This window comes from Crassostrea angulata, chromosome 1, assembly GCF_025612915.1.
Source record: "Crassostrea angulata isolate pt1a10 chromosome 1, ASM2561291v2, whole genome shotgun sequence".
Classification (NCBI taxonomy): Eukaryota; Metazoa; Mollusca; class Bivalvia; order Ostreida; family Ostreidae; genus Magallana; species Magallana angulata.
The window spans coordinates 12604447-12630407 of NC_069111.1; the positions used below are offsets into that span (position 1 = coordinate 12604447).

A 25961-nucleotide genomic window follows, 5' to 3' on the forward strand; every position below is an offset into this window, starting at 1 on the left:
TCCCGCCGTTTTACGTAACGAAAAATTTTGGTCGCGTGTGTATTTATCAAAATATAAATACATGTTCAATTGAATAGAATGAAAACTTGTGCAATTCACTGGTTTCGGAAAGGATTGAGGCTGCATGATAATCCAGCACTTCAGGCAGCGTGCAAAGTTGCTGACGACGTGAAGCCAGTATTTATATTGGACCCTTGGTTTGCCAACAATGCTAATGTAGGCGTAAATAGGTGGAGGTTCCTCTTGCAGACGTTACAAAACTTAGATGAAAACTTGAAAAAAATAAATTCACGGTAAGATATTTAATCAAAAAAGAAAATTGATAATTCAAGTACTTTCACTGTATTTTTAGCTCACCCGAGCTTGGTTAAAAAAAATCACTGGGTGAAGGGGATTCAAGTTTGTTCAAATGAATGGCCACGCCCTCTTTATAGGGTAGATAATTTAGAATAATTGACAGTTTGTTGAAACTCTCCAAAAATCTTCTCAAATGCCATTTGGCTAGAAAAGCTCAAACTTGTATGGAAAACTCATGTAGATTAAGTGTAGACTCAAGTTCATTCAAATAATGATCCCTGGGACGGTCATACTAAAACACGCCTGCCGACGCCTGCCAGGGAAAACACGCCTGCCGAGAGAAAACCACACGCCTGCCGCTTACCTGATGGATTATTTTAATATTTTCTTTGATATTTTATTTAACTTAACTAAATTAAGTATCATAATAACAAAAAGTTGACTTTATATTGATTATTTAGCACAAAATTAGCAAAAATGTTCAATGTTGGTAAAGATAGATAACTCTTACGTAGAATTCATACACCTGCCAAGAAAATGTATACGCCTGCCGTTTATTTGATGGATTATTTTAATTATTTCTTTGATATTTTAGTTAACTTAGCTTAATAAATGATAACAGAAATAAAAACTTGATTTTAAATTCGTTAATTAACACAAATTAGTAAAAATCGGTAAAATAGATAACTCTTATGCAGAATGCATACGCCCGCCGAGAAAATCTATACGCCTGCCGTTTATCTGATAGATAATTTTTATTTCTTGGATATTTTATGTTTCCTAACTAAATACATGATCAAACAAATAAAAGGTTATTTTGTATTCGCTGTTTAATGAAAAATATTATTAGAAATGTTCAAAGTCTGTAAAGAAGACAAAGAGTTATTACCCTGCTTACGCCTGCCGAGACACTGAGTTGTACGCCTGCTGATTTAATCATTTATCCATGTCTTTTTTTTTTTTTATTTCTTGAAAAACTTCAGCTTTTTACAAAGTTATCGTTAAAGCGAGCGCAGCTCGCCGGCGCGAAGCGAGCTCTACCGGCAAGGCGTGTGTGAATAGAAAATTCGGACTAGTTGCACATTCATTCAACGGATTTTTTTGGCGTCAGTAAATCGGACCAGTAATGCCTTGTTTTAATCGTCCCAGTAATTCCCTGTAAATATGGTTTCCCATTTCACACTCTCACGAGAACAAGATAAATGACTATGTACATCATGCATTGTAAATAAAATAATTCCATTACGTAAGACTAACAGAGTTGTCGTTCCTTCGAGTGACGTCACATAATTTCTTGCACATTGATCCCACAGAATTTTTCGGAGTCAGTAAATTTCGACCCACAATGCAATTTATCAATGTCGGACGATCTCACTAGACTTGATTCCTTCTCGCGAGAATCAAAGTAACACTTTTGAGAAACAGATAAATTGTGTAATTTCAAGAATATCATGCTTTTTATGTAAACAAAACAGTATATTTCACTTAGGGTTTTTTTTCAGGGTTTTTTTCAAAGAGACAGACGACACTTCATTCGGCACACCTCGGCAGATTCGTACCTCATCTAATGATGTAGGATACCGGAATCGGCCGAGGTGCGCCGAATGACGACACTTGACCGACGTGAACTTTGACGTCACAATAAGGGGAAATAACTCAAAGAAGTTATTGTAAATCTGCTGATATATAAATACCAAAATCATCTAAAAATCTTGCAAAGCTAACAAATGGGGACATCTTTTTTTTTTAAATAGGAAACAGTTGTAACTTGCTCTCATTTGGATGAATGCTCACATTTATTTTATTCACTATATATTTACAGTAATTAATTTCCAGGAACGTTTTTTAAAAGGGGGCGCAGCAGCATTATTCAAAAAGTATTTACAAGCAAAATGAAAAAGAAATTCTCAAAATCAGGGAAATTCTAATCTGGGTGAGGAATGGTGAGTGCGTAGTATGCATTTAGGTCTTTAACTGCTCAATGGTATCTTTATTTTCACATTTATTACATCCTCGCGGGGGGGGGGGGGGGTCCAAAACCGTTTTTTTTTTATATCTCAGCGATTTTTTTTTATGCGTAAATTATATATATGATTATTTAAACGGGGGGGGGGGGGGGGGGGGGGGGGGGCTCTATGAGAAGTCAATTTTTTATATGTAAGTCTAAGAAAAATGTCTGCTGCCAGAAAAGAGTAAATAAACTGCAATAAACATTATGTTAAAATCTTTATTATCCAACAACTGATCTGAGATAAATTCTATTTTAATAAATAAACAATCTTATAAATTATGAAGAATGAAAATTTACTAGAAAAAATAGGCATGTTTATATTTTATTTTGTATTTGAATTCATTTACGTTACATTGATACTTTTATTAGTCCCCTACCGGTTTCACCGGAGGGGACTATAGCTTTCCTCTGCGTCCGTCTGTCTGTCCGTCCGTCAGTCTGTCTGTCTGTCCCACTTCAGTTTTCCACACTTTTTTTCTTTATGCATTTGAGGAATAATATGAAACTTGCTGGACAGCTTCAAAATGTCAAACTACAGATCAAGTTTACACTTTTGTAGCGTCTAATTGACATATTTTCGAGAAAATTAATTTTTTATATTCCAATTTTTTAATGTTCGGGTTCGTTATCGGGTTCGGTGTGTAACTGAATAAACGAGGTCAGTATGTAGTCAGTAATAATATCGTGCGTTACTTGTACCATTCCTTTTCCTGTACCATTCCTTTTATCATTTCTAACAAACAAATAAATTCTATAAAATAGTGTCAAGCATTGTGTTGTAAATTTAATCGGCAGGGTTTTTTTGTATTATTATTACAATCGGGTTCGTTGTCGGGTTGGGCTGTTTAACTGTTTGGTTTGATTCGGGGTACAGAAGACGGTAAGAAATGATTTTGTGCATAACAGTGCATTGTTTTCAAAAATTTTTACCAGCGAATACAGAATAGACTTGGCGAAATTACAGGAGATGAAATAAAAAATATTATTTTACCTATTTCCTATTTAATTTCTATATCAACTATATAGTTTTAATTTCCTCTGTTCTTTTATCTCTGATTAAAGCATGACATCTCGTTTACAATAGCTCTGAAATAGTTGTGTGCTTGGAAGCTTTCATAGAATAATACAAACCGGTAGGGGACGTGTATTGCTTATGCAATACTCTCAGAATGCTTGTTTTTATTGATTTATCATAATTCATTATCTGATCACATGCTGCGCTCGCCCCAACGGTCGCACCGTAAAACATCTTACAGTATTAGCGTTTTCATACCCTTATTCTTTTGTTGTAATTAATTAAAGATATATTACAAACTGGAATCAGGGACATATGTACTGTTATATACATGTACATGACTTTTGTATGTCTCTGCTCGAATTTTAAGATTAAAGATGGTCTCTAGTTTTTCGAAGAACCCTTAAAATATGCATGTATTTTACGTATAATCAAAATATTTTATGTTATATATTCATACGATCTAAAAGTGGTGTCTGAAATGAGAAGGAAAGTATACTGATGTGAATTTTATATATAATTAATGCACTGTTATACTAAGTTCAGAAATACGTATGGAGTCAAACTGTAAATACTGTGTTGACACATGTAAATACAAAATTCAAGACATGCAGCGTAATGGAAATTAATATTTACACCAACTCAGATGCAATTAGACAATTTCATTTCTTTAGAGAAGTGGACTGACATAACTTTTATCTGTGTATGAAGGCTATATAATGTATTTCTTAAACAAACAGGCTAACGTACTTAAATTGTGTAAGCATTCCAGATTTTATAAATATTTATGCTCCTAAATTATTAATTCTAGTAAATGTATATGGGGAAAAGGTTAGACTTTTTAAGCAAAGTGCATTTACATTTTCGTACACAATTAGTTCTGTACAATGTTTGTAACTGTTTACATCTTGAAAAACTTTTTCATCTCAAGACTTTCACTGCCTAGTTCAACAAACTATATCTAAATCTCTAGATTCTGATACTGTATCGCTGCGTTTTTAAAATCAAATATTACACAGGACATTCATAAGCCTGTAGCAAAATTTTACATTGCATGATATCAGTGTAGCGGATAATTATTCCATTCAAGGGAAAGAGGGGTGGGGGTATCAGTTTGAATATTTAAAAAAAAAACGGCTTTTTCTGTTCGTAGAAAAAAAAAAGCAGACTTATAGAGCATGCAATCACCAAATCAAAGTGAACTCTGTAGGTTGATTCAACACAATCAATATACCGGTATAATTATTGCAGCTACATGTTCAGTATATGCTTTATTTTGAGGTTATCATTCAGTATTAAGTTCGTTTAATTTTTCCAAGCTGATGAAAATGTGACCGGCTTAAAATTTTACGATTTATAGTCTCAGTTTTTATTGGAGAAAAAAAGAACCCTGGTTTAATGATTAGCGTTGTAAAGTGATTCAAATCATGCCAATATTCTTGGTTATAAGCCTGGACTGTCTCGTAAATAATATTGATTGTTATATTCAGTAGTATATTCTCACTATATAACTCTATATAGACGAATAGTCTATAATTGTAATATCAGCTCGTCCGAAAAATATTGACCGGTCAATATTTTTTAGATATTGACCGGCTAGGAATAATATCTAGAGAACATTCCCTCTATTTCAAATAATCGCCTCTGATTTGTTGATTTGTAAACGGTGACGTAAATAATTCTTCGTGACTCCAAAACAAGGTGACGTCATAATAGACCGTCAGTCAAGGCAAGTAAACAACGAACGCGCAATGCGACGGTTTGCTATCATAACGGATATAAGGATTTGCGAATTACTGTGAAGTAAAATCAGGTAGAACACATGTCTGATAATTCTTACGGTCGGCGGAATATCACAAGAGACCGTTTGATGCTGAGGATATTTTGGAAATGAACTTTGCACAAAAGTGAATTCTTTGTTGAGCTGAGAAAATTACGGCGATCTGTTTTCAATTAATTTCTTAAATTTTGGTTTGTTTTTTCATATAACAAAACAAATGTTGACTGTGTTTTCGGGCAACATTGATTATACTAGCCCCCTTGGGACGAAAATATTGCCCTCCGCTTCGCGTCGGGCAATATTTCGTCCCTCGGGGGCTAATATAATCAATGTTGCCCTCAACCCCAGTCAATATTTGTATAATATTTTCCCCTACAAAATAAGTTTTGTTTTTCTGTACTACATATTTTATAAGCTTCTCGAAGATGTATAGTAACACCGATGTTTCAATGTTTACGGTTAAGAATGGACTATACACGTTTTATGAAGAGACGTAAGTCTGGCCAATTAAAAACTGATGGCTTATTAATCAGAAATAGTTTTTTTTATTAAGTGCTTGTACATGATATATACATATATAAGGATAAAATGGTATTATTTTTCAATTTCATATAGATGCATAAAAAATACATATATAAGAGACAGAAACCATGATATGGCTACCTAGCTTGCTCTATCAGGTGAACCCTCTATCAATTGGAATAATTAAAGTGGACTGCAAGGTTTTAATTATACTTTTGGGTTAATAATTAGTTGTAAGTTCAAAGGCTATACATAGTATCTTAAGACATACTTAGGTAGATCGATTCCTTCATAACTATTTTTCTCAGTCACCTAAAAACAAATGAGAGGGAGAGAGAGAGAGAGGGGGGGGCTTGTGTACAAGGTGTGTGCTTCACGGTCGTCTTCCAATATACAGGTAGGTAAGGTCTATTGTTTCTTAAGAGACAATAAACCATTCAATTCACACAGAATACACAAGAAACTAACACGTGAATGTATACACGTGTATCGGTAGAGCAACTTTGGACATGTAGCCCCAACCCTGATTCGACCAAAATATTATAGCAGAGAACATAATGAGTAAATTATTTTGTTATTAGCACATGATTTGTAATAAAATGAGATAAAAATACATTAATCTGTATGTGCATGTTCTGATTGTGGTCCCGTTTTTTATTTACAAAACTGTGAGTGTAACCGTTTGAGGGATAGTGAAGTTAATGGTATTGTAAGCCGTATGGTATGATTAAATACATTGAAGAATCAATAATTACGAATGCATGCATTACTCTTTTTTTATCAAAACCTCCACGACCTACAATTAATTATAGTCAGTATGGTTGATTAATATAAAATTTGTCGGGAAAATATATATTACGTTCATTAAGTTCAAAGACAACCGATCTGCATAGAATATTAATTGCGTTCATTTTTTTTACTCAGAAAATTTTTACTCATGAAATAAATTAAAACCGATAATACCACCACGTTCAGATGTCGAACATTTGGATTGTGAAAGTCTTACGCTTACCGACTCGCTGCAGTTTTCGTCATATTTTTATTGAATTTTTTTTATTGAAAAATACATGTACTAGAACAGTTGAACGCAGGTACAACTACATTTATTAGTATTTTTTTCTCTTGATATTTGAATTGTTTCCGTTAATGAAGAGAGAAAGAAAGAGAGGGTAGTGGATGGAAAAGACGGAGAGAGGAGAGAGAGAGGAAGTGAAAGAAGGAGAGGAGACAAAGATAAAGGGAGAGAGATAGAGATGCAAGAAAACAGCTTAATTTCTTGCTTTAATAAGAACTATATACAAGTTTGTACACGCCACGTTCCTAAAGCCCTCTCCTTTCTCATAAGGGTTTCCATATATAGCAGTGGCGTCGGAAGCAAATTGAAAAGTGGGGGGGGGGGGGGGGGGCTTAACTAATCCTCTGAAATCTTGAAAATGAAGGGAAAAAAACCCCAAAAAACCGAATTCCCTTAATCATGAAAATCCTTAACGGGGGGGGGGGGGGGGGGGGGGGGGGGGGGTATAGTTCCCCAAAAAAAATTCTTACCTACCAAATTTTTCCCCCCACAAATCTTGAAATTTTGAAATCGTGCGGGGAGGGGGGGCTATTATATCTGTGACTCCAACACCTCAATACATGTATTTCAATATTTCCCTCTTTTCATTGTAAATTTCGCAAAAATTATCTTTCTTGCGAGAAAAGGGGGGGGAGGGGTGGGGGGGCTGAACCCTCTATGATGCTATGTGCCCATTGGTTAGGTCTAACGTTGCAAAAAAATGGGGGGGGTCACGATTTCTGTTGGTTTACATTTTTAAAACACGATTCTTTTTTATCCAGTATTTAGAAAAACTTTAAAACAGGATTGGTCTATAGACCATAAGATAAGCGGTCGTAGATTAGGATATTTCAATTTCATTGATCTTGCTAACAATAACAACGTTAGTATAACTCATTAATGTCCATCAGTCACCATTCATTAATTTTTGGGGGGTAGATCTAAGAATTTTTCTTTGGCTTTGTAAATGATTTTCATTCATTCTTTTCATTAGTTGATCTATACGGGGGGAGGTGGGTAGAGTTACAAAATATTAAATTCTGATAGAAAACAAAACTTTGTCAAACTTAAAAGGGATGACATACATATTATATCATACTCGTATCACCCGACTTCATATAATATGATGAATCAATAGCAGCAATGAGTAAAGTTCTGAACATAATTATAAGGCAAAATGTTAAGTCTATATATATTCATAAATTAGTTTATACAAATAAAAATGACATAAATAAAATGGCAAACGTGCATATTAAATCGACAGTCGTAAGATTTTTACATAAGAGTTCTCCCTTTATTTTTAAGCCCTTTGCATTTTTTTCCCTTTTTAATCTATACTTGCTATTTAGTACAGTGAAATAATATACTAACGTAAGAAAAATATTAAATCATCTTCAGGTAAACGGCAGGCGTATGGATTCCGCCTATATTACCCATGGTTTTTTCTCATGTTGTGTTAATTAAAAAATATGGTAAATTTTTAATTAATCTGATCATTTATCAAGATAGAAAACAAAATATAAATAAAAAAATTAAAATCATCCAGCGGGTAAGCGGCAGGCGTGTTCTCTTCTCGGCGGGCGTATACATGCATTCTGCGTAAGAGTTATCTACTTTCCCGATTTTCACTAATTTTGTGTTAATTTATGAATTTAAAGTCAAATTTTTATTTCTGTTATCGTTTATTAAGCTAAGTAAACTAAAATATCAAAGAAATAATTAAAATAATCAATCAAATAAATGGCAGGCGTATACATTTTCTTGGCAGGCGTATGATTTCTTCGTAAGAGCTATCAGCTTACCCGATTTTTACTTATTTTGTGTTAATTAATTAATATAAAATCAACTTTTGATTTCTATTATCATCTATTTAGTTAAAAGAAATAAAATATCAAAGAAAAAAGTAAAATAATCCATCAAATAAACGGCAGGCGTCTAGATTTCCTCGGCAGGCGTATGAATTCTACGTAAGAGTTATCTATCTTTACCAACATTGAACATTTTTGCTAATTTTGTGCTAAATAATCAATATAAAGTCAACTTTTTGTTATTATGATACTTAATTTAGTTAAGTTAAATAAAATATCAAAGAAAATATTAAAATAATCCATCAGGTAAACAGCAGGCGTGTGGTTTTCTCTCGGCAGGCGTGTTTTCCCCGGCAGGCGTCGGCAGGCATGTTTTAGTATGACCCCCCTGGGATAGGGTGGGGCCACAAAGGGAGGGATGTCAAATTTATACCTAGAGATATAGAAAAAAATCTTTAACACTTTTCTGGAAAAGCATTCAGCCCATAGGTTGTGCAGATTAAAGTTTGATCAAACCATGATTCCCCCTAGAAAGGTGGGGCCACAAATTTAAGGGAGTTGGTTAAATAGAAATAGATTTTTTTCTCACAAATAAGAAATCAACAAAAGGGGCTTGGTATTTATATAAAAAATCAGCAGTTTTTTTTTACTTTTTGTGCAAGATCTACTGTACTTATTCATCAAAATATATTGAATTTGATACTGTAATACTGATTTGATCAGAGTTTTGGCTTTTCTTGTGTAGGTGAGTGATATGGCACCTGGGCCTCTTGTCATTTTACTAACTATGAAATACATGATTACAGTTTGAAACAAATTGCCTAAATGGTAAATTATAATTGATATAGATCTGTTAAAGATTAGGTAATGGGGTATAAATTTACATTGCTCCCTAATATGAAAGATTACACATTCGTTTGACTGAGATTTGGCTTTGCTTAATATTTGGGCAGACATTTTGAAATATTTTGATCTTTCTGTGAATCAATTTGTTTCTTGATTTTTATTCAACTGTTAAAAAACTGTGTACAGAAAATTGTTGCTCTTTACATATTCTTTATACAGGGACTTAAATATTTTAAGCGGGTGCACAAATCATCAGCAAGGAGTGAGCTCTATGGATTATATATATTTTGGGAAAAATATGAGCTGAAGATATACAAAAAATGACAGAGGACAAAAATATATAGATTTTTATATTTAATATTTTTTTTCAAACTGTCACTTTTCGAAGCTCATTCATTCCCCCTTTTTTCAAATCTTGTTTTCAAAACAAGTCAGTTGTTTTTAAAATTAAATGGCTAAACTTGGCTATAGCTGAACATCAAATCAGAAACTGCAATTCTTCATGTTTCTTCACTTTTTAGCTCACCTGAGCTGAAAGCTCAAGTGAGCTATTCTGATCACATTTTGTCTGTCGTCCGTCTGTCCGTCTGTCCGTCCGTCTGTCCGTAAACTTTTCACATTTTCAACATCTTCTCAAGAACTACTTGGCCAATTTCAACCAAACTTGGCACAAATCATCCTTAGGCAAAGGGGATTCAAAGTTGTGAAAATTAAGTGCCACACCCGTTTTCAAGGGGAGATAATTAGAAATTAATGAAAAATTTCGAGAAATTTTCAAAAATCTTCTTCTCAAGAACCAGAAAGCCAGGAAAGCTGAAACTTGTGTGGAAGCATCCTCAGGTAGTGTAGATTCAAAGTTGTGAAATTCATGACCCCCGGGGGTAGGGTGGGGCCACAATGGGGGTCGAAGTTTTACATAGGAATATATAGAGTAAATCTTTAAAAATCTTCTTCTCAGAAACTAAACAGCCAGGAAAGCTGAAACTTGTGTGGAAGCATCCTCAGGTAGTGTAGATTCAAAGTTGTGAAATTCATGACCCCCGGGGGTAGGGTGGGGCCACAATGGGGGGTAGAAGTTTTACATAGGAATATATAGAGTAAATCTTTAAAAATCTTCTTCTCAGAAACTAATCAGCCAGGAAAGCTGAAACTTGTGTGGAAGCATCCTCAGGTAGTGTAGATTCAAAGTTGTGAAAATCATAACCCCTGGTGTTAGGTTGGGGCCACAATGGGGGGTCGAAGTTTTACATAGGAATATATAGAGTAAATCTTTAAAAATCTTCTTCTCAGAAACTAATCAGCCAGGAAAGCTGAAACTTGTGTGGAAGTATCCTCAAGTAGTGTAGATTCAAAGTTGTGAAAATCATAACCCCCGAGGGTAGTGTGGGGCCACAATGGGGGGGTCGAAGTTTTACATAGGAATATATAGAGTAAATCTTTAAAAATCTTCTTCTCAGAAACTAATCAGCCAGGAAAGCTGAAACTTGTGTGGAAGCATCCTCAGGTAGTGTAGATTCAAAGTTGTGAAAATCATAACCCCTGGGGTTAGGTTGGGGCCACAATGGGGGGTCGAAGTTTTACATAGGAATATATAGAGTAAATCTTTAAAAATCTTCTTCTCAGTAACAAATCAGTCAGGAATGCTGAAACTTGTGTGGAAGCATCCTCAGGTAGTGTAGATTCAAAGTTGTGAAAATCATAACCCCTGGGGTTAGGTTGGGGCCACAATGGGGGGTCGAAGTTTTACATAGGAATATATAGAGTAAATCTTTAAAAATCTTCTTCTCAGAAACTAATCAGCCAGGAAAGCTGAAACTTGTGTGGAAGCATCCTCAGGTAGTGTAGATTCAAAGTTGTGAAAATCATAACCCCTGGGGTTAGGTTGGGGCCACAATGGGGGGTCAAAGTTTTACATAGGAATATATAGAGTAAATATTTTAAAATCTTCTTCTCAGTAACAAATCAGCCAGGAATGCTGAAACTTGTGTGGAAGCATCCTCAGGTAGTGTAGATTCAAAGTTGTGAAAATCATGATCCCTGGGGGTAGGGTGAGGCCACATTGGGGGGGGGGGGGTGTTAAAATTTTACATAGGAATATATAGAGTAAATCTTTAAAAATCTTCTTCTCAGAAACTAATCAGCCAGGAAAGCTGAAACTTGTGGGAAGTATCCTCAGGTAGTGTAGATTCAAAGTTGTGAAAATCATGACTCTTGGGGGTAGGGTGAGGCCACATGGGGGGGGGGTGTTAAAGTTTTACATAGGAATAAAGAGTAAATCTTTAAAAATCTTTTTCTCAGAAACTAATCAGCAAGATGATTCTTTTTAATTGTTAAGACTTTGGCTCCAGGACAATTCTTCGGCCTCACAAGAAGGTTCAGAGTTTGATGTAGCTAAATATCCCATATAAACAATTGTAAAGGATCTTTTTGAGAACTGCAATACTCAACATGTGATATGACTATAAAATTGAAGCAGGCAGCTATTTTTTCATTAGAATCTTTTTGTATTACTGTTTTGGGTTATTGCCCTTGATTTATTGATTCTTGATTATTTTAATTAATGCATCCACTGTTAACCAATTAATGTGATGATTATTTTTATACAATAATAAATATTCAATGTATATAAGTTGTTCTGCATAAGTAGTTTTGGGTTAGGCTGGATTAGTTTGTTTATTTTTGATTTCCAATTTTTAGATACTATGAATTATTTTAGGCTGGCACATATATAGGGACAGTGTCTATTGCATTGCAATGAGTGACTGTTTGGGGTTAAACTTGAACAGGTACGGAGAGATTGAGGGTGTTGACATCCCTGCTCTTTCTAGTCTTCGAGTTTTTCTAACCAACGATTCAGAATGTGCAGTCATTTCTGCCCTGTATCGCATTGATACAAGTGTGCGGTCATACCTGCTTGTATTGGTGGTGGTTGCGGCGGAGCACCAGTGTATGGTCATCCCTGCTGGTGTTCTGGCCTTTCTAGTGCAAGTGTGCGGCACTCCCTGCGTTAGGTTGAGCTGTTGGCGCAAGTGTGAGGTCATCCCTGCTTGCGTTATCTCTGCTTGCATTAACGTTGGTACCTGTTGAGTTGCGTAGGTGTGCGGTCATCCCTGCCTGCATAACGTTGAGTCCCTATATATGTGCAGGAGCGGTGATTAAAGTCTGCTCTTGTAAATATTTTCAGCAATCAGGGCTATCCGAGTTCCAAGGGGGAAAAATGGATTTTATTTATACAGGATCTACATGTATTAATGTACATTGTTCAGATTGTATTATGACTCCATTAAGCTGACTTTATCATACCTATTGTTCCTCAGGTGAGCGATGTGGCCCATGGGCCTCTTGTTTGTGATTATAGATTATACATTATAAAAGGAAAGCCGGCAGATGTATTTCCAAAGTTATTTAAAAATTGGGGAGTGAGCCATCTGACTTTTGAAGAAGACATAGAACCTTATGCTTTAACGAGAGATTCTGAGATTAAGAAGTTAGCAGATGAACATAATGTAAAGGTGACATCTTGTGTCTCCCACACATTATTTGATCCACAAAGGTTTGTCATTTTGAAAATGTGCATTCTTCACATGACATCAATTTTGAAAACTTGATTATGATTTGGTTATGATAGAGTGGATAAATTGAGAATACATTGTATCAACTTCATGTTATCTTTCTGTTTTGAAGAATAATCTCAAAGAATGGTGGCAAGGCTCCCCTAACATACCAGCGTCTTCAGACTGTGTTGTCAAGCCTTGGTTCTCCCCCCAAACCAGTAGACAGCCCATCAGGTGAACAGCTCACACACAGATGGCAATGACTGTCTTTTGTAACTGTAGAATTTGGCTTCAAAAAATGAAGTTTAACTGCATATCAATACTCATTACTGGACAAATATTATAAACCAACATACACTTGATTCGGCAGTCTTTAGTTTTTGATACCTTTAAACTACCTGGTAGTAGGTACCATCATTCATTTCATGATAAAATCTTAAATTTATGTGAATTTATGAAAGCTGATACTGATACACCATTGAATGGGATATTGTATGGTACCAAGTATTTCATATACATGAACTTTCTATCTGTAGAATGTAAGACAAAGACGGAATCAGACCATGACAAGAAATACGGAGTTCCCTCCCTGGAGGATTTGGGGAAATCAGAGAAAGAATGTGGTCCCCTTCTGTTTCCGGGAGGAGAAACAGAGGCCCTGAGGAGACTGGAGAGCATGATGGGAAAAAAGGTAATTAATGCACTAAATATAGCTTACAACACGGTAAAGTCATGGTTTTTGCGTATCAACACGATTCATTGGCAAATTGGAAACCTTGTCTTTGATGAGGGAATATCCTCACCTGCATGGAGAGCCATGATCATTTAGCTGCAAAATGAAGCCCTCTTTGATTTTTTTATTTCTTATGTTTACTGCAGAATGGGGTAGAATTGTAGCTCACTCCAAAAAAACAAAAAAAAAAAAAAAATCGGGAAAGGGCTACACTATTGCAGATAGGACCATTGGATTCTTAACTCCCCCTTACTATAAACTCATGACTGATTAATATTACCGTATACATTTTTAATTTTGAAATATTGTTGAATCTTTTAGAACTGGGTTTGCACATTTGAGAAACCTAAGACTGCCCCCAACAGTCTGGAACCCAGTACAACAGTACTCAGTCCTTACCTGAAGTTTGGCTGTCTCTCTCCCAGAATGTTCTACTACAAGCTACAGGAGGTCTATGATAAAGCCAAGGTAGGAAAGCATACAGACAGACATCTCTAATTTGGCTCATAATGAATTAATCCCTACTAGTACTGGTATGTGTTCACAATTTCCCCACTCTGAAATGCATTACAGATGTCAGCAAATTCTTAAGTTGTTAAAGACAATATCTGCAATGATATCTTTCATTTTCAATCTCTAATAGTAATGATCTATTGATATGGGATATTACTCTTTTGAAATTTTGTAATTCTCTAATGTTCAAGCAATGTGATATTTCTGATACTTGTATTTTCTTTGTTCAGCATACCTCACCCCCTGTATCCCTGCTGGGTCAGCTGTTATGGAGGGAGTTCTACTACTGTGTAGCAGTAGACACACCCAACTTTGACAAAATGGAGGGGAACCCAGTGTGTAAACAAATTCCTTGGGACACCAATGAGAGTTATCTGAAGGCTTGGAAAGAGGTTTGTACAAATAAGTCAAAATGTATTCTTATTTATGTAGATAAAACACAAGACCTCTGTGCTTCAAGTGACTGAGTGGTCAAAGTCAGTAAGTGATGAAAAATATGTGTTATCTTTGAAAGTATAATACAACTACTTAGAGTACTTTACGTTGTTTGTTAGTTACTGCACTGTTATTGTAACTTTTAAGGGTCGTACTGGATACCCCTTCATTGACGCAGTGATGACCCAGTTGCGACAGGAGGGGTGGATCCATCACCTGGCCCGACATTCTGTGGCCTGTTTCCTGACCAGGGGAGACCTGTGGATCAACTGGGAGGAAGGCATGAAGGTACACTTGCTAGTACGAACATGTGTGACTATTAGAAAATGCGGCTTTTTAGATGTATAGATGTAAAGGGGAATAACTCTGTTTTCTTCCCATAAAGTATGGAAATTGAGCTTTTGCTCTTTATATCAATAAGTGACACTGCCCAAGAAACTTAACCTTAATTTCTGTGGACTAATTTAGGTTATTTATCTAAGTTTTGCTTTGGTTAGAAAATGAGAAAAAGTTGAAGTTTGTTAATGAAAATCTTGTTAGATAATATATAAACGTATATTTTTATACACTTTCTGTAGCCTTTATGTTATAATTTTCTTTTGTCTGTCATTTGATTTCATTTTGACTGTATGCCAACATGGTGATGTCAATAAACCATTGAATTGAATTTATGTGCATGTTCTTGTTTTGATCATCTGGTTTAAACTTTATGTGTGTAGACCTTTCAAAATTTCCATATATTTTTAGCTCACTGAGCTGAAAGCTCAAGTGAGCTATTCTGATCACATTTTGTCTGTCGTCCGTCTGTCTGTCTGTCTGTCTGTGTCCGTCCGTCTGTCCGTCCGTCTGTCTGTAAACTTTTCACATTTTCAACATCTTCTCAAGAACCACTGGGCCAATTTCAACCAAACTTGGCACAAAGCATCCTTAGCCTAAGGGGATTTAAATTTGTGAAAATTAAGGATCACGCCCTTTTGCAAAGGGAGATAATTAGGAATTTATGAAAATTTTCGAGAAATTTTCAAAAATCTTCTTCTCATGAACCATAAAACCAGGAAAGCTGAAACTTGTGTGGAAGCATCCTCAGGTAGTGTAGATTCTAATTTGTGAAAATCATGACCCCCGGGGGTAGGGTGGGGCCACAATGGTGGGTCGAAGTTTTATATAGTAATATACAGAGTAAATCTTTGAAAATCTTCTTCTCATGTACCATAAGACCAGGAAAGCTGAAACTTGTGTGGAAGCATCATCAGGTAGTGTAGATTCTAATTTGTGAAATTCATGACCCCCGGGGGTAGAGTGGGGCCACAATGGGGGGTCGAAGTTTTACATAGGAATATACAGAGTAAATCTTTGAAAATCTTCTTTTCATGAACCATAAGACCAGGAAAGCTGAAACTTGTGTGGAAGCATCCTCAGGTAGTGTAGATTCTAATTTGTGAAAATCATGACCCCCGAGGGTAGGGTGGGGCCACAATGGAGGGTCGAAATTTAACATAGGAATATTTATAGTAAATCTTTAAAAATCTTCTTCTCATGAACCATAAGACCAGGAAAGCTGAAACTTGTATGGAAGCATCCTTTTGTAGTGTAGATTCAAATTTGTGAAAATCATGACCCCTGGGGGTAAGATTGGGCCACAATGGGGGGTCGAAGTTTTACATAGGAATATACAGAGTAAATCTTTAAAAATCTTCTTCTCATGAACCATAAGACCAGGAAAGCTGAAACTTGTGTGGAAGCATCCTCAGGTAGTGTAAATTCTAATTTGTGAAAATCATGACCCCCTGGGGGTAGGGTGGCGCCACAATGGGGGGTCGAAGTTTAACATAGGAATATATAGAGTAAATCTTTAAAAATCTTCTTCTCAGAAACTAATCAGCAAGGAAAGCTGAAACTTGTGTGAAAGCATCCTCAGGTAGTGTACATGCAAAGTTGTGAAAATCATGACCCCCGGGGGTAGACTGGGGCCACAATGGGTGGTCGAATTTTTACATAGGAATATATAGAGTAAATCTTTAAAAATCTTCTTCTCAGAAACTAATCAGCAAGGAAAGCTGAAACTTGTGTGAAAGCATCCTCAGGTAGTGTACATGCAAAGTTGTGAAAATCATGACCCCCGGGGGTAGACTGGGGCCACAATGGGGTGTCGAAGTTTTACATAGGAATATATAGAGTAAATCTTCTTCTCAGAAACTAATCAGCCAGGAAAGCTGAAACTTGTGTGAAAGCATCCTCAGGAAGTGTAGATTTAAAGTTGTGAAAATCATGATCTCCGGGGGTAGGGTGGGGCCACAATGGGGGATCAAAGTTTTACATAGGAATATATAGAGTAAATCTTTAAAAATCTTCCCTTCAGAAACTAATCAGCCAGGAAAGCTGAAACTTGTATGAAAGCATTCTCAGGTAGTGTAGATTCAAAGTTGTGAAAATCATGATCCCCGGGGGTAGGGTGGGGCCACAATGGGTGGTCGAATTTTTACATAGGAATATATAGAGTAAATCTTTAAAAATCTTCTTCTTAGAAACTAATCAGCCAGGAAAGCTGAAACCTGTGTGGAAGCATCCTCAGGTAGTGTAGATTCAAAGTTGTGAAAATCATGACCCCCATGGGCAGGGTGGGGCCACAATGGGGGATCGAAGTTTTACATACAATGGGGTGTCGAATTTTAACATAGAAATATATAAAGTAAATCTTTAAAAATCTTCTCCTCAGAAACTAATCAGCCAGGAAAGCTGAAACTTGTGTGGAAGCATCCTCAGTTAGTATAAATTCATAGTTGTGAAAATCATGATCCCCAGGGGTAGGATGGGGCCACAATGGGGGGTCAAAGTTTAACAAAGGAATATATATGGTAAATCTTTAAAAATCTTCTTCTCAGAAACTAATCAGCCAGATGATTCTTTATAATTGTTAAGACTTTGGTCCCAGGACAATTCTTTGGCCTCACAAGAAGGTTCAGAGTTTATGTACGTTTATAACCCATATATAAACAATTGTTAAGGATCTTTTTGAGAACTGCAATACTCAACATATGATATGACTATAAAATCGTCCTGTTAGAAAAGGGACTAATGATTATAAACATAAGAATATCCAGGGGAAAATGGATTTTATTTATACAGGATCAACATGTATTACTGTACATTGTCCAGATAGTTTGTATTATGACTCCATTAAGCTGATTTTATCATACCTATTGTTCCTCAGGTGAGCGATGTGGCCCATGGGCCTCTTGTTAAAAAAGTATTTATTTTGATTTACCTGTTTGCTGTACCGGTATGTATTTACAGGTGTTTGAGGAGTATCTGTTAGATGCAGACTGGAGCCTGAATGCAGGGAACTGGATGTGGCTGTCTGCCTCGGCCTTCTTCCATCAATACTTTAGAGTTTACAGTCCAATTGAGTTTGGAAAGAAGACAGATAAGGATGGGGACTACATCAGGTACCCATCATTTATTTGAGTGATGTAGATAAAACAAAAGATGTTTATAGAATGGTTTGTCTGGTACCGGTATTTCATTAACGTTTTAATGGATGACCAAAAACAAGAGGCCCAGTGGCCACATTGCTCACCTGAGGAACAATAGGTATGATAAAATCAGCTTAATGGAGTCATGATACAAACTATCTGGACTATGTACAATAATACATATAGATCCTGTATAAATAAAATCCATTTTCCCCCTGGATATTCTTATGTTTATAATCATTAGTCCCTTTTCTAACAGGATGATTTTATAGTCGTATCACATGTTGAGTATTGCAGTTCTCAAAAAGATCCTTAACAATTGTGTATACATGTATATGGGATACAAAGCTACATCAAACTCTGAACCTTCTTGTGAGGCCAGAGAATTGTCCTGGGGCCAAAGTCTGAACAATTATAAAGAATCATCTGGCTGATTAGTTTGCGAGAAGAAGATTTTTAAGATTTACTCTATATATTCCTTTGTAAAACTTTAACACCCAACCCCCCAAATGTGGCCCCACCCTACCCCCAGAGATAATAAGTTTCACAACTTTGAATCTACACTATCTGAGGATGCTACCACACAAATTTCAGCTTTCCTGGCTGATTAGTTTTTGAGAAGAAGATTTTTAAAGACTTACTATTCCTTTGTAAAACTTCGACCCCCCATTGTGACCCCACCCTACCCCAAGGGATAATAAGTTTCACAACTTTGAATCTACACCACCTGAGGATTCTACCACACAAGTTTCAGCTTTCCTGGCTGATTAGTTTTTGAGAAGAAGATTTTTAAAGACTTACTATTCCTTTGTAAAACTTCGAGCCCCCCCCCCATTGTGGCCCCACCCTACCCCTGGGGGTCATGATTTTCACAACTTTGAATCTACACTACCTGAGAATGCTTCCACACAAGTTTCAGTTTCCTGGCTGATCAGGTTCTTGAGAAGAAGATTTTAAAAAATTTACTCTATATATGCCTATGTAAAACTTCGATCCCCCCATTGTGGCCCCACCCTACCCCCCGGGATCATGATTTTCACAACTTTGAATCTACACTATCTGAGAATGCTTCCACACAAGTGTCAGTTTTCCTGGCTGATTAGTTTTTGAGAAGAAGATTTTTAAAGACTTACTATTCCTTTGTAAAACTTCGAGCCCCCCCCCCCCCCCCATTGTGGCCCCACCCTACCCCTGGGGGTCATGATTTTCACAACTTTGAATCTACACTACCTGAGAATGCTTCCACACAAGTTTCAGTTTCCTGGCTGATCAGTTTCTGAGAAGAAGATTTTAAAAAATTTACTCTATATATGCCTATGTAAAACTTCGATCCCCCCATTGTGGCCCAATCTACCCCCCGGGACCATGATTTTCACAACTTTGAATCTACACTACCTGAAGATGCTACCACACAATTTTCAGCTTTCCTGGCTTAATGGTTCTTGAGAAGAAGATTTTTAAAATTTTCTCAAAATTTTTCATCAATTTCTAATTATCTCCTCTTGGAAAATGGTGTTGCCCTTAATTTTCACAACTTTGAATCCCCTTTGCATAAAGATGATTTGTGCCAAGTTTAGTTGAAATTGCCCCAGTAGTTCTTGAGAAGATATTGAAAATGTGAAAAGTTTATGGATGTACAGGTGAGCTAAAAAAAACTACTTGCAGTAAGAGAGTGAATTGTAATACATGTATAATTATTTGATCAGTGTCTGGGCATTGCTGATTCAATGTCAGTTGTTACAGCATATCTGATGGGTAAGTCTCCGAGACATTTTCATATAAAATTTCCGGCTACTTCACACTCTCAGAAATAATGACCTTATCAAGGTAAACTGGTATGCATCAACAACTTTTAATTACATTAACATGTATTTTCCTTTTTTTTCAGGAAATATGTTCCGCAGCTCAGTAAGTACCCAACAGCATACATTTATGAGCCATGGAAGGCACCGCTTAAAGTTCAAGAAAAGGCTGGTTGTATTGTTGGGAAAGACTACCCCAAGCCTATAGTAGAACATGATAAAATCAGAAAGAAGAACATTGAAAGAATGGCACAAGCTTACAATGCCAGTAAAACTGAGGGAGGAGGTACTTAAATAATGATTACTTTACAATCAAATAATGTCTTAATATATTGTTATTGTTAGCTTTCTTCTTTTAACATTTAATAAAATGATACCAGTAGTTAGTGATAATTTGTTAATGTCTTACTAAACATGTTTAAGTGGAAGAATACTAAATCTTATTGTTTTGTGAAATGATCTAGGAGTAAATACAGTGCAAGTGTATACAATTTTAAAAGTAAATTTATAACTATATTTTCAGCAGGTGCTAAAAGAAAGTCTGATTCATCTTCCTCACAGAAGAAGAAAAAGGCAAAAGTGAAATAAAAATACCAACAAGTTGCGATTCCAAGGATAATGAACATCTTAAGAATACTGAGAGACTGATCTGAAATCTACCTCACTTCAATAACATTTGAATTGTTAGTGAATACCATGTCCATTTGTCACTGTTTGAATATCACTGTAATTACATAGGAGTAGATGAACTACCAATAAAAGTAGTCTATGCTGTTTTTCTTTCCTTCACTAGTAATAATATAAGAATTAATGAAATAAATTGTCTGGGAGAAAACTGATAATTTACAAAAACACATGTTCTACAAAATTTTCTGCAACTTCTCAGTGGACTCTAGTTGTCCATTGGTAATTATCAGTGTTGTGATATTTTGTGCTCATTATCTTATAAGCAAGAACAATATTATTCTGACATTATGCGATGTATATATTTATCTCGAGTTTAACAAGAAATTTATCTCAAGTTTAACAAGAAATTATCTTTTATAAGCCAAATTTTGCACACAAAAAGAGGGAAAATGTCTGAGATATAAAGCACACATTTATCCAGTCTTTCAGCAACCTGATTCAAAATCTCTAAAGTTTGAATGTCGGCATCATGGCTAAAATTTATTTTTTGAGAGTTATCACTTTGACTTGGGTAGTTTTCGAGAACGATCTGAAGCAGGTCAAACACATAGTAGATGTTTTCGTACTTCTGAGTGTTCAGGGGAGTCTCACTTTCATTCACTGTCCGTAAATGTGCCGAAAAACTCTCAACAGCTGCTAATGAAGAGTCCAAGACTATGTGCCTCGTTTGAGGAGTAAGGAACTCGTTAAGGGAGAGAATCAATTCTTTGCGCTGTTTTCTCTGTTAAAAAAAGAATTGTTAAAATCTAACTGATTACCAAAGTGTCTTTGGTTGATAAATTTTACATTGTATCAAAACTTTTTTTTATTTGATTTCAGAAATGATCTTTACCTCAAATGTTTTGCTCTCTAAAGCCCTTTCTAATACTGTTTGCACCAATTTCTGAATTTCCACCAGAGGGAAATTTTTGTTCATGACAGCGCTCAGGTGACTGATGACTTGAAAGGAGCTTCTGATGATTGGAATTGACACCCCTTCCTCTTGGTATATACTTTTGGTGACCAAGTACAAGGAATCCAGAAGTGTGGAATGTACTGTGTTATCCACTGTTATTTTGTGGGGTAGCTCTCTCTTTAGTTGCTTCAACATAAGGAAACTTTTTAGGAAGTCAGTGTTTTGTTTTATCTGGTTGGCACTTCGGTCCACATCTACCTGCATTGGTTCTTCACTCTGGATCTGTGATGGTCCATTGTTGAAGGATACAAAAGGGAGCAAATCTGCCAAGTCTGGAGGAAGAGTCAAGTAAATTCTTAGTTATAAAAACAGGAAAAGCCATTTTACCTTACAGATGAAATTGGTGCCTAGATAATAAAACATGGATTGATGATGATAAAAATATTTTCATAAACTATCATTAAAACACAAGAAACTTAGTTGTGTTCTACTTATTTTGAACTTTGAACACTTTCCAAAATTTGAGCATTTTATTTGGAGCTAAATCTATAAAATATTTTAGATACACCATTAAATCATCAATAGTAAGTCAATTTAAGTGAGTGTGCAGAATTTTGAATAGCTAACACCTTGACTTTTAATCTTGATGAATACATGTGTAACAGGTAAGAAATAATGACAGACCAGACCAAGATTTGAACCCATGCCCCCTGAATCTAGACAGGCGCTCTATAACCTGAGCAATCTGACACCAGTATTTGGACTGGTCTGTCACATTCCTTCTCCCTGAAATGATCTTCATCCCCATAGATCACCCCAGGCTCTTCCCCTAGCAGAACTTAACCTGTTAGTTCCAGGGGTTGGCATGGCATCAAATGTAATGGGGTGGGAGAAACAATGATGAACCAGACTGGGATTCGAACCCAGGCCCCCTGATGATCGGCCTGAATCTCTAGTCAGGTGTTCTACCTACTTAGTTATTAAAGGCGCTTGTATTTGAACCGGTCTGACCATAACACATGTATTATCTTGACATGGATATTTGGACAGACATTCACATCAAAAGCCGAGAGATCTTTTGCCAATATTGAACAAACCTTGAGACCACATTTTTATTAAAAATGGTTCAAATGTTCTGCATAAAAATCTTGGAACCGACTCCTGGCGTCAGTATAGTTAAAACATACCAGAGAAGTTTAAACTTGATTGCAGTTCCTGAGTTTGTTTAAGCCTAAGGATAGTCCTCTCTGCTTCCTCATACTTTTGTTTCCATCGATCCCCAGCAGCACGGTACTGTGCACACAAGTTCTCTGCATATTCCCGGCTGGACACTCCGGGTGGTTTAGATCTTATGCACGCGAGAGCAACCGCGGTTTTGAAGTAATGAACATAATTATTTTCTGTAACAAAACAAATTGAAAATGAAGTTTGCTGCCTAAAGAATACTAGTACGTTTGATATAACGGTTAACAAGTTAATTATCATTGTTTTTAATACTTGCCGTTTGTTTGTTCTTGAGCCATCAACTCTGTGGTACTATTTGTTCCTTCCCATCGTGAAAGAGCAAATTTAATAGGTCATGTGAGTTTTATTCTTACTCGTTAAACAAACAGTGCGATTGTTTATTCCTTTATTCTAAAATTGAGATATATTATTCAATTAAATTATATTTATGAATCTAAAAAAATCATTAACATAAAGCTACAGTACCTCTCCAGACAGCACTATAATAAAGATTTACCCGCCTGCAAAAAAGCATGCATAAAAACCATATATACGCTATGCGGTAGTTTTCCTAATTAAGTTCTGGATTCGATTTTCGCGTAATCGCTGTAAATCATTTTTATAATGCGTTATTTAAGAAATAAACAACGTTATTTAGTGAACATGGCGTTATGAATAGCAATTGCTCTGTTGGCATATTCCATGATGCGCGCTAGCCATGTTCACTAAATAATCGTTGTTTATTACTTATATTTGCATTTTACCACTCGCAAATACCCTGTATTAGCCTAGACCTTGACATTTAGCTATTACATCAAAAGTAAACATTCAGACTGTAATGTATCTTTTTAATTCACATATATTTGTTAACAGAATCAATGATATGTTATAACAGTAATTCCTTTAAAATGTTATCAAAAACATGTTTTAATATTACATGTAAATACGTCAATTTTAATGGAGTTGGAGAAAAACACATGATGTATCGTATAGTGGTTTAAATCTATAACGTCATGGAAAAGTATATAATTATAACGTTACACCTTTATGACGTCATAGTATACTGACAGAGCAATTGCGATTATTTAAGGAATGAATTCAATATTTATTTGTTTTATACGATATAAAATGGTTTGGGGCAGTTTACGCTTTATAAACCGCGAAGCGGTTTATAAAAAAGCGTAAACTGTTTCAAACCATTTTATATCGTATAAAACTAATAAATATTGAATTCATTGCTTATAATTTAATTTTTTACTCTTCATTGTAGATAAAAACGGTCATTTGACCTTTAAAATGATGTAAAATTGTACAAAATTCAAACGTAACGGCAGGCGTATTGATACGTTTTTGACGTTAGTCTTACTATGACGTAGGCAACATTTTTTATACGATAAAAAATAATTTTTTAGCCAATCAGAAAGCGCGTTACAACCAGAATTAAATTATAGAGAAATAATTGCAGCTCCTCCGTATGGGCTTACAGTGGGAAAGAACAATGGAAATGCAAATATATATAGGATCTCTCATGATTTGCGATGGTATATGATTTTTATCCAACGAGTTGTGTGTTTTCTATCCCCGAGCCTTGGCGAGGGGATAGAAAACACACAACGAGTTGGATAAAAATCATATACCATCGCAAATCATGAGAGATTCTTTTTATCACATGTTTTACGAAGTATTTTGTTAATCCCAATTTCTTCTGTAAAAATTGTGATTGTGAGCCGCACAACACATTATTTACAACACGTCAACAACGTTACGCATGGAAAAAAAGTTCCTTGAAGTATAACAAACATACATTCATTTTCGAACATTTTTTTATGAATTCATGACAAATAACTGAAACAACATTAAATATTTAAAATTTATATCTCAACACCCCTCAACCGAATTAATTATTTACTTTTTCATTCTACGTCAATCAACCGTCTAAACCTACGTAATGATTAACTATGACGTCACGTGGCGTAAGAACACACAGTGGAATATCAAAAATTTATCCCATGAGTGATATCCACCGTATATTGGGATAAACATGTGATAAATAGTAGTATTTCGAAGAAAAAAAAATTATGAAATTAAAAAAAAAATTATATTTTCCTCTCCTCTGGATGCGTTTCACTCTTTTTTATCCAATGTTTAAATACACCAAATCTTAACGTCCGATGAGAAAACATCTTCTCTTTATAAAACCAAGTTACTGGCCTGTCTTACTTATCTAATTAACGCAATTAAAAAAATGTTCATATTGACATTTAACCCCCCCCCCCCCCCGCAAAAAAAGAAAATGAAATACAATGAAACTTACATAGAACACACGAGTTAACATTCGCTTAATTCCACACAAAAATCAAATAAAATTACACAAAACTATCTTGCTTCTCTCAAGATTTCAGTTATCATAACATATAAAATTTATCAAAATTTATACATGTATTTTTAGTCAGAAAAAATAAATTGAAGTGAAATATTTAGTCCAGACGAACGGCAAACCAAATATTTATTTATTCAGAGCCCAGGGAATTTACTTTAAAACTGAAACTTTCTTTATCTAAACCAACTATGATTTTAGATATCTGGTTATGACTTTAATATACTAGCGATTGGTGGATAAATGGGTTACTGCTTTAAGTCCCGTCGAGATTCTTTGTCGTATACCGAGACGACACCGAATAAGAGTCCAGACTTATGTATGGTCAGCGCTTTCGGACAGAAAGGGTTCTTTATGGTGCAAAGTCTCGACTAAAAGACCCGCATCTTTTATTTCAAGTTGAGAGTGCGCGGTGAAGAAACAGTTGAAAAGCGACGCATGTTGAAATTTTTGATCTTTAATAAAAATATCAAATTTGCTATGAAATATAACAATTAATATATTTACATTCACTTGGTAATTTTTCCCTTTTCCTTAGAAAGTCGATTGTAATTCTCACACTGAAACTGATGAGACTAATATGTACGCAATCCAGTAAAACGACCTGTCTGCGTATGAATAAACACACTCACTCTTGAAGATTGCTTTATATTATGCATTTTTGCTAATTTTAATGATACAAACTTTATCTTAAAAAAACCTATAATAAATAATGTATTAATTGTTGATTGGCTGTTCATTCTATCTATTATTCTGATGGACAATCTACGTATTAAGTTCATTATGGCCAATTTTCAGTACTAACGTACCTGCTCTTTGTATTATTCAGAGATGAATGTAAATATAAACAATAAAACAAATGTATTTTCTTTGATTGTTTTATACTGTCTGTAAAGGTGGTGATCACTGTAAACATTTTTTTTTTCATTATCCGC

At 35.4% G+C, this 25961-nt stretch overlaps 2 protein-coding genes across 3 annotated transcripts; one reads left to right on the forward strand and one right to left on the reverse strand.

Annotated features, from left to right (window-relative positions):
* Positions 1-5: 5 nt before the first annotated feature.
* Positions 6-20619, forward strand: LOC128160916 (cryptochrome-1-like). 2 transcript variants are annotated; one of them, XM_052824234.1, is made up of 10 exons: positions 6-293; positions 12692-12886; positions 13018-13121; positions 13424-13578; positions 13942-14088; positions 14364-14525; positions 14716-14856; positions 17863-18014; positions 19930-20129; positions 20367-20619. In XM_052824234.1, exons 1-10 carry the CDS (start codon positions 79-81, stop codon positions 20429-20431), a joined length of 1536 nt encoding a protein of 511 aa, XP_052680194.1. In that variant the 5' UTR covers positions 6-78; the 3' UTR covers positions 20432-20619. The 2 variants fall into 2 exon arrangements, with proteins under 2 accessions (XP_052680194.1, XP_052680246.1); XM_052824286.1 differs by having other exon boundaries at positions 20370-20619.
* A 119-nt stretch (positions 20620-20738) lies between these two features.
* On the reverse strand, positions 20739-23049 carry LOC128161671 (meiosis-specific protein MEI4-like). Its single transcript, XM_052825064.1, has 4 exons — positions 22927-23049; positions 22613-22825; positions 21363-21757; positions 20739-21251 (listed from the first exon to the last, which is right to left on the reverse strand). The coding sequence occupies exons 1-4, from the start codon at positions 22946-22948 to the stop codon at positions 20856-20858; spliced, it is 1026 nt and encodes a 341-aa protein (XP_052681024.1). The 5' UTR covers positions 22949-23049; the 3' UTR covers positions 20739-20855.
* Positions 23050-25961: the final 2912 nt, after the last annotated feature.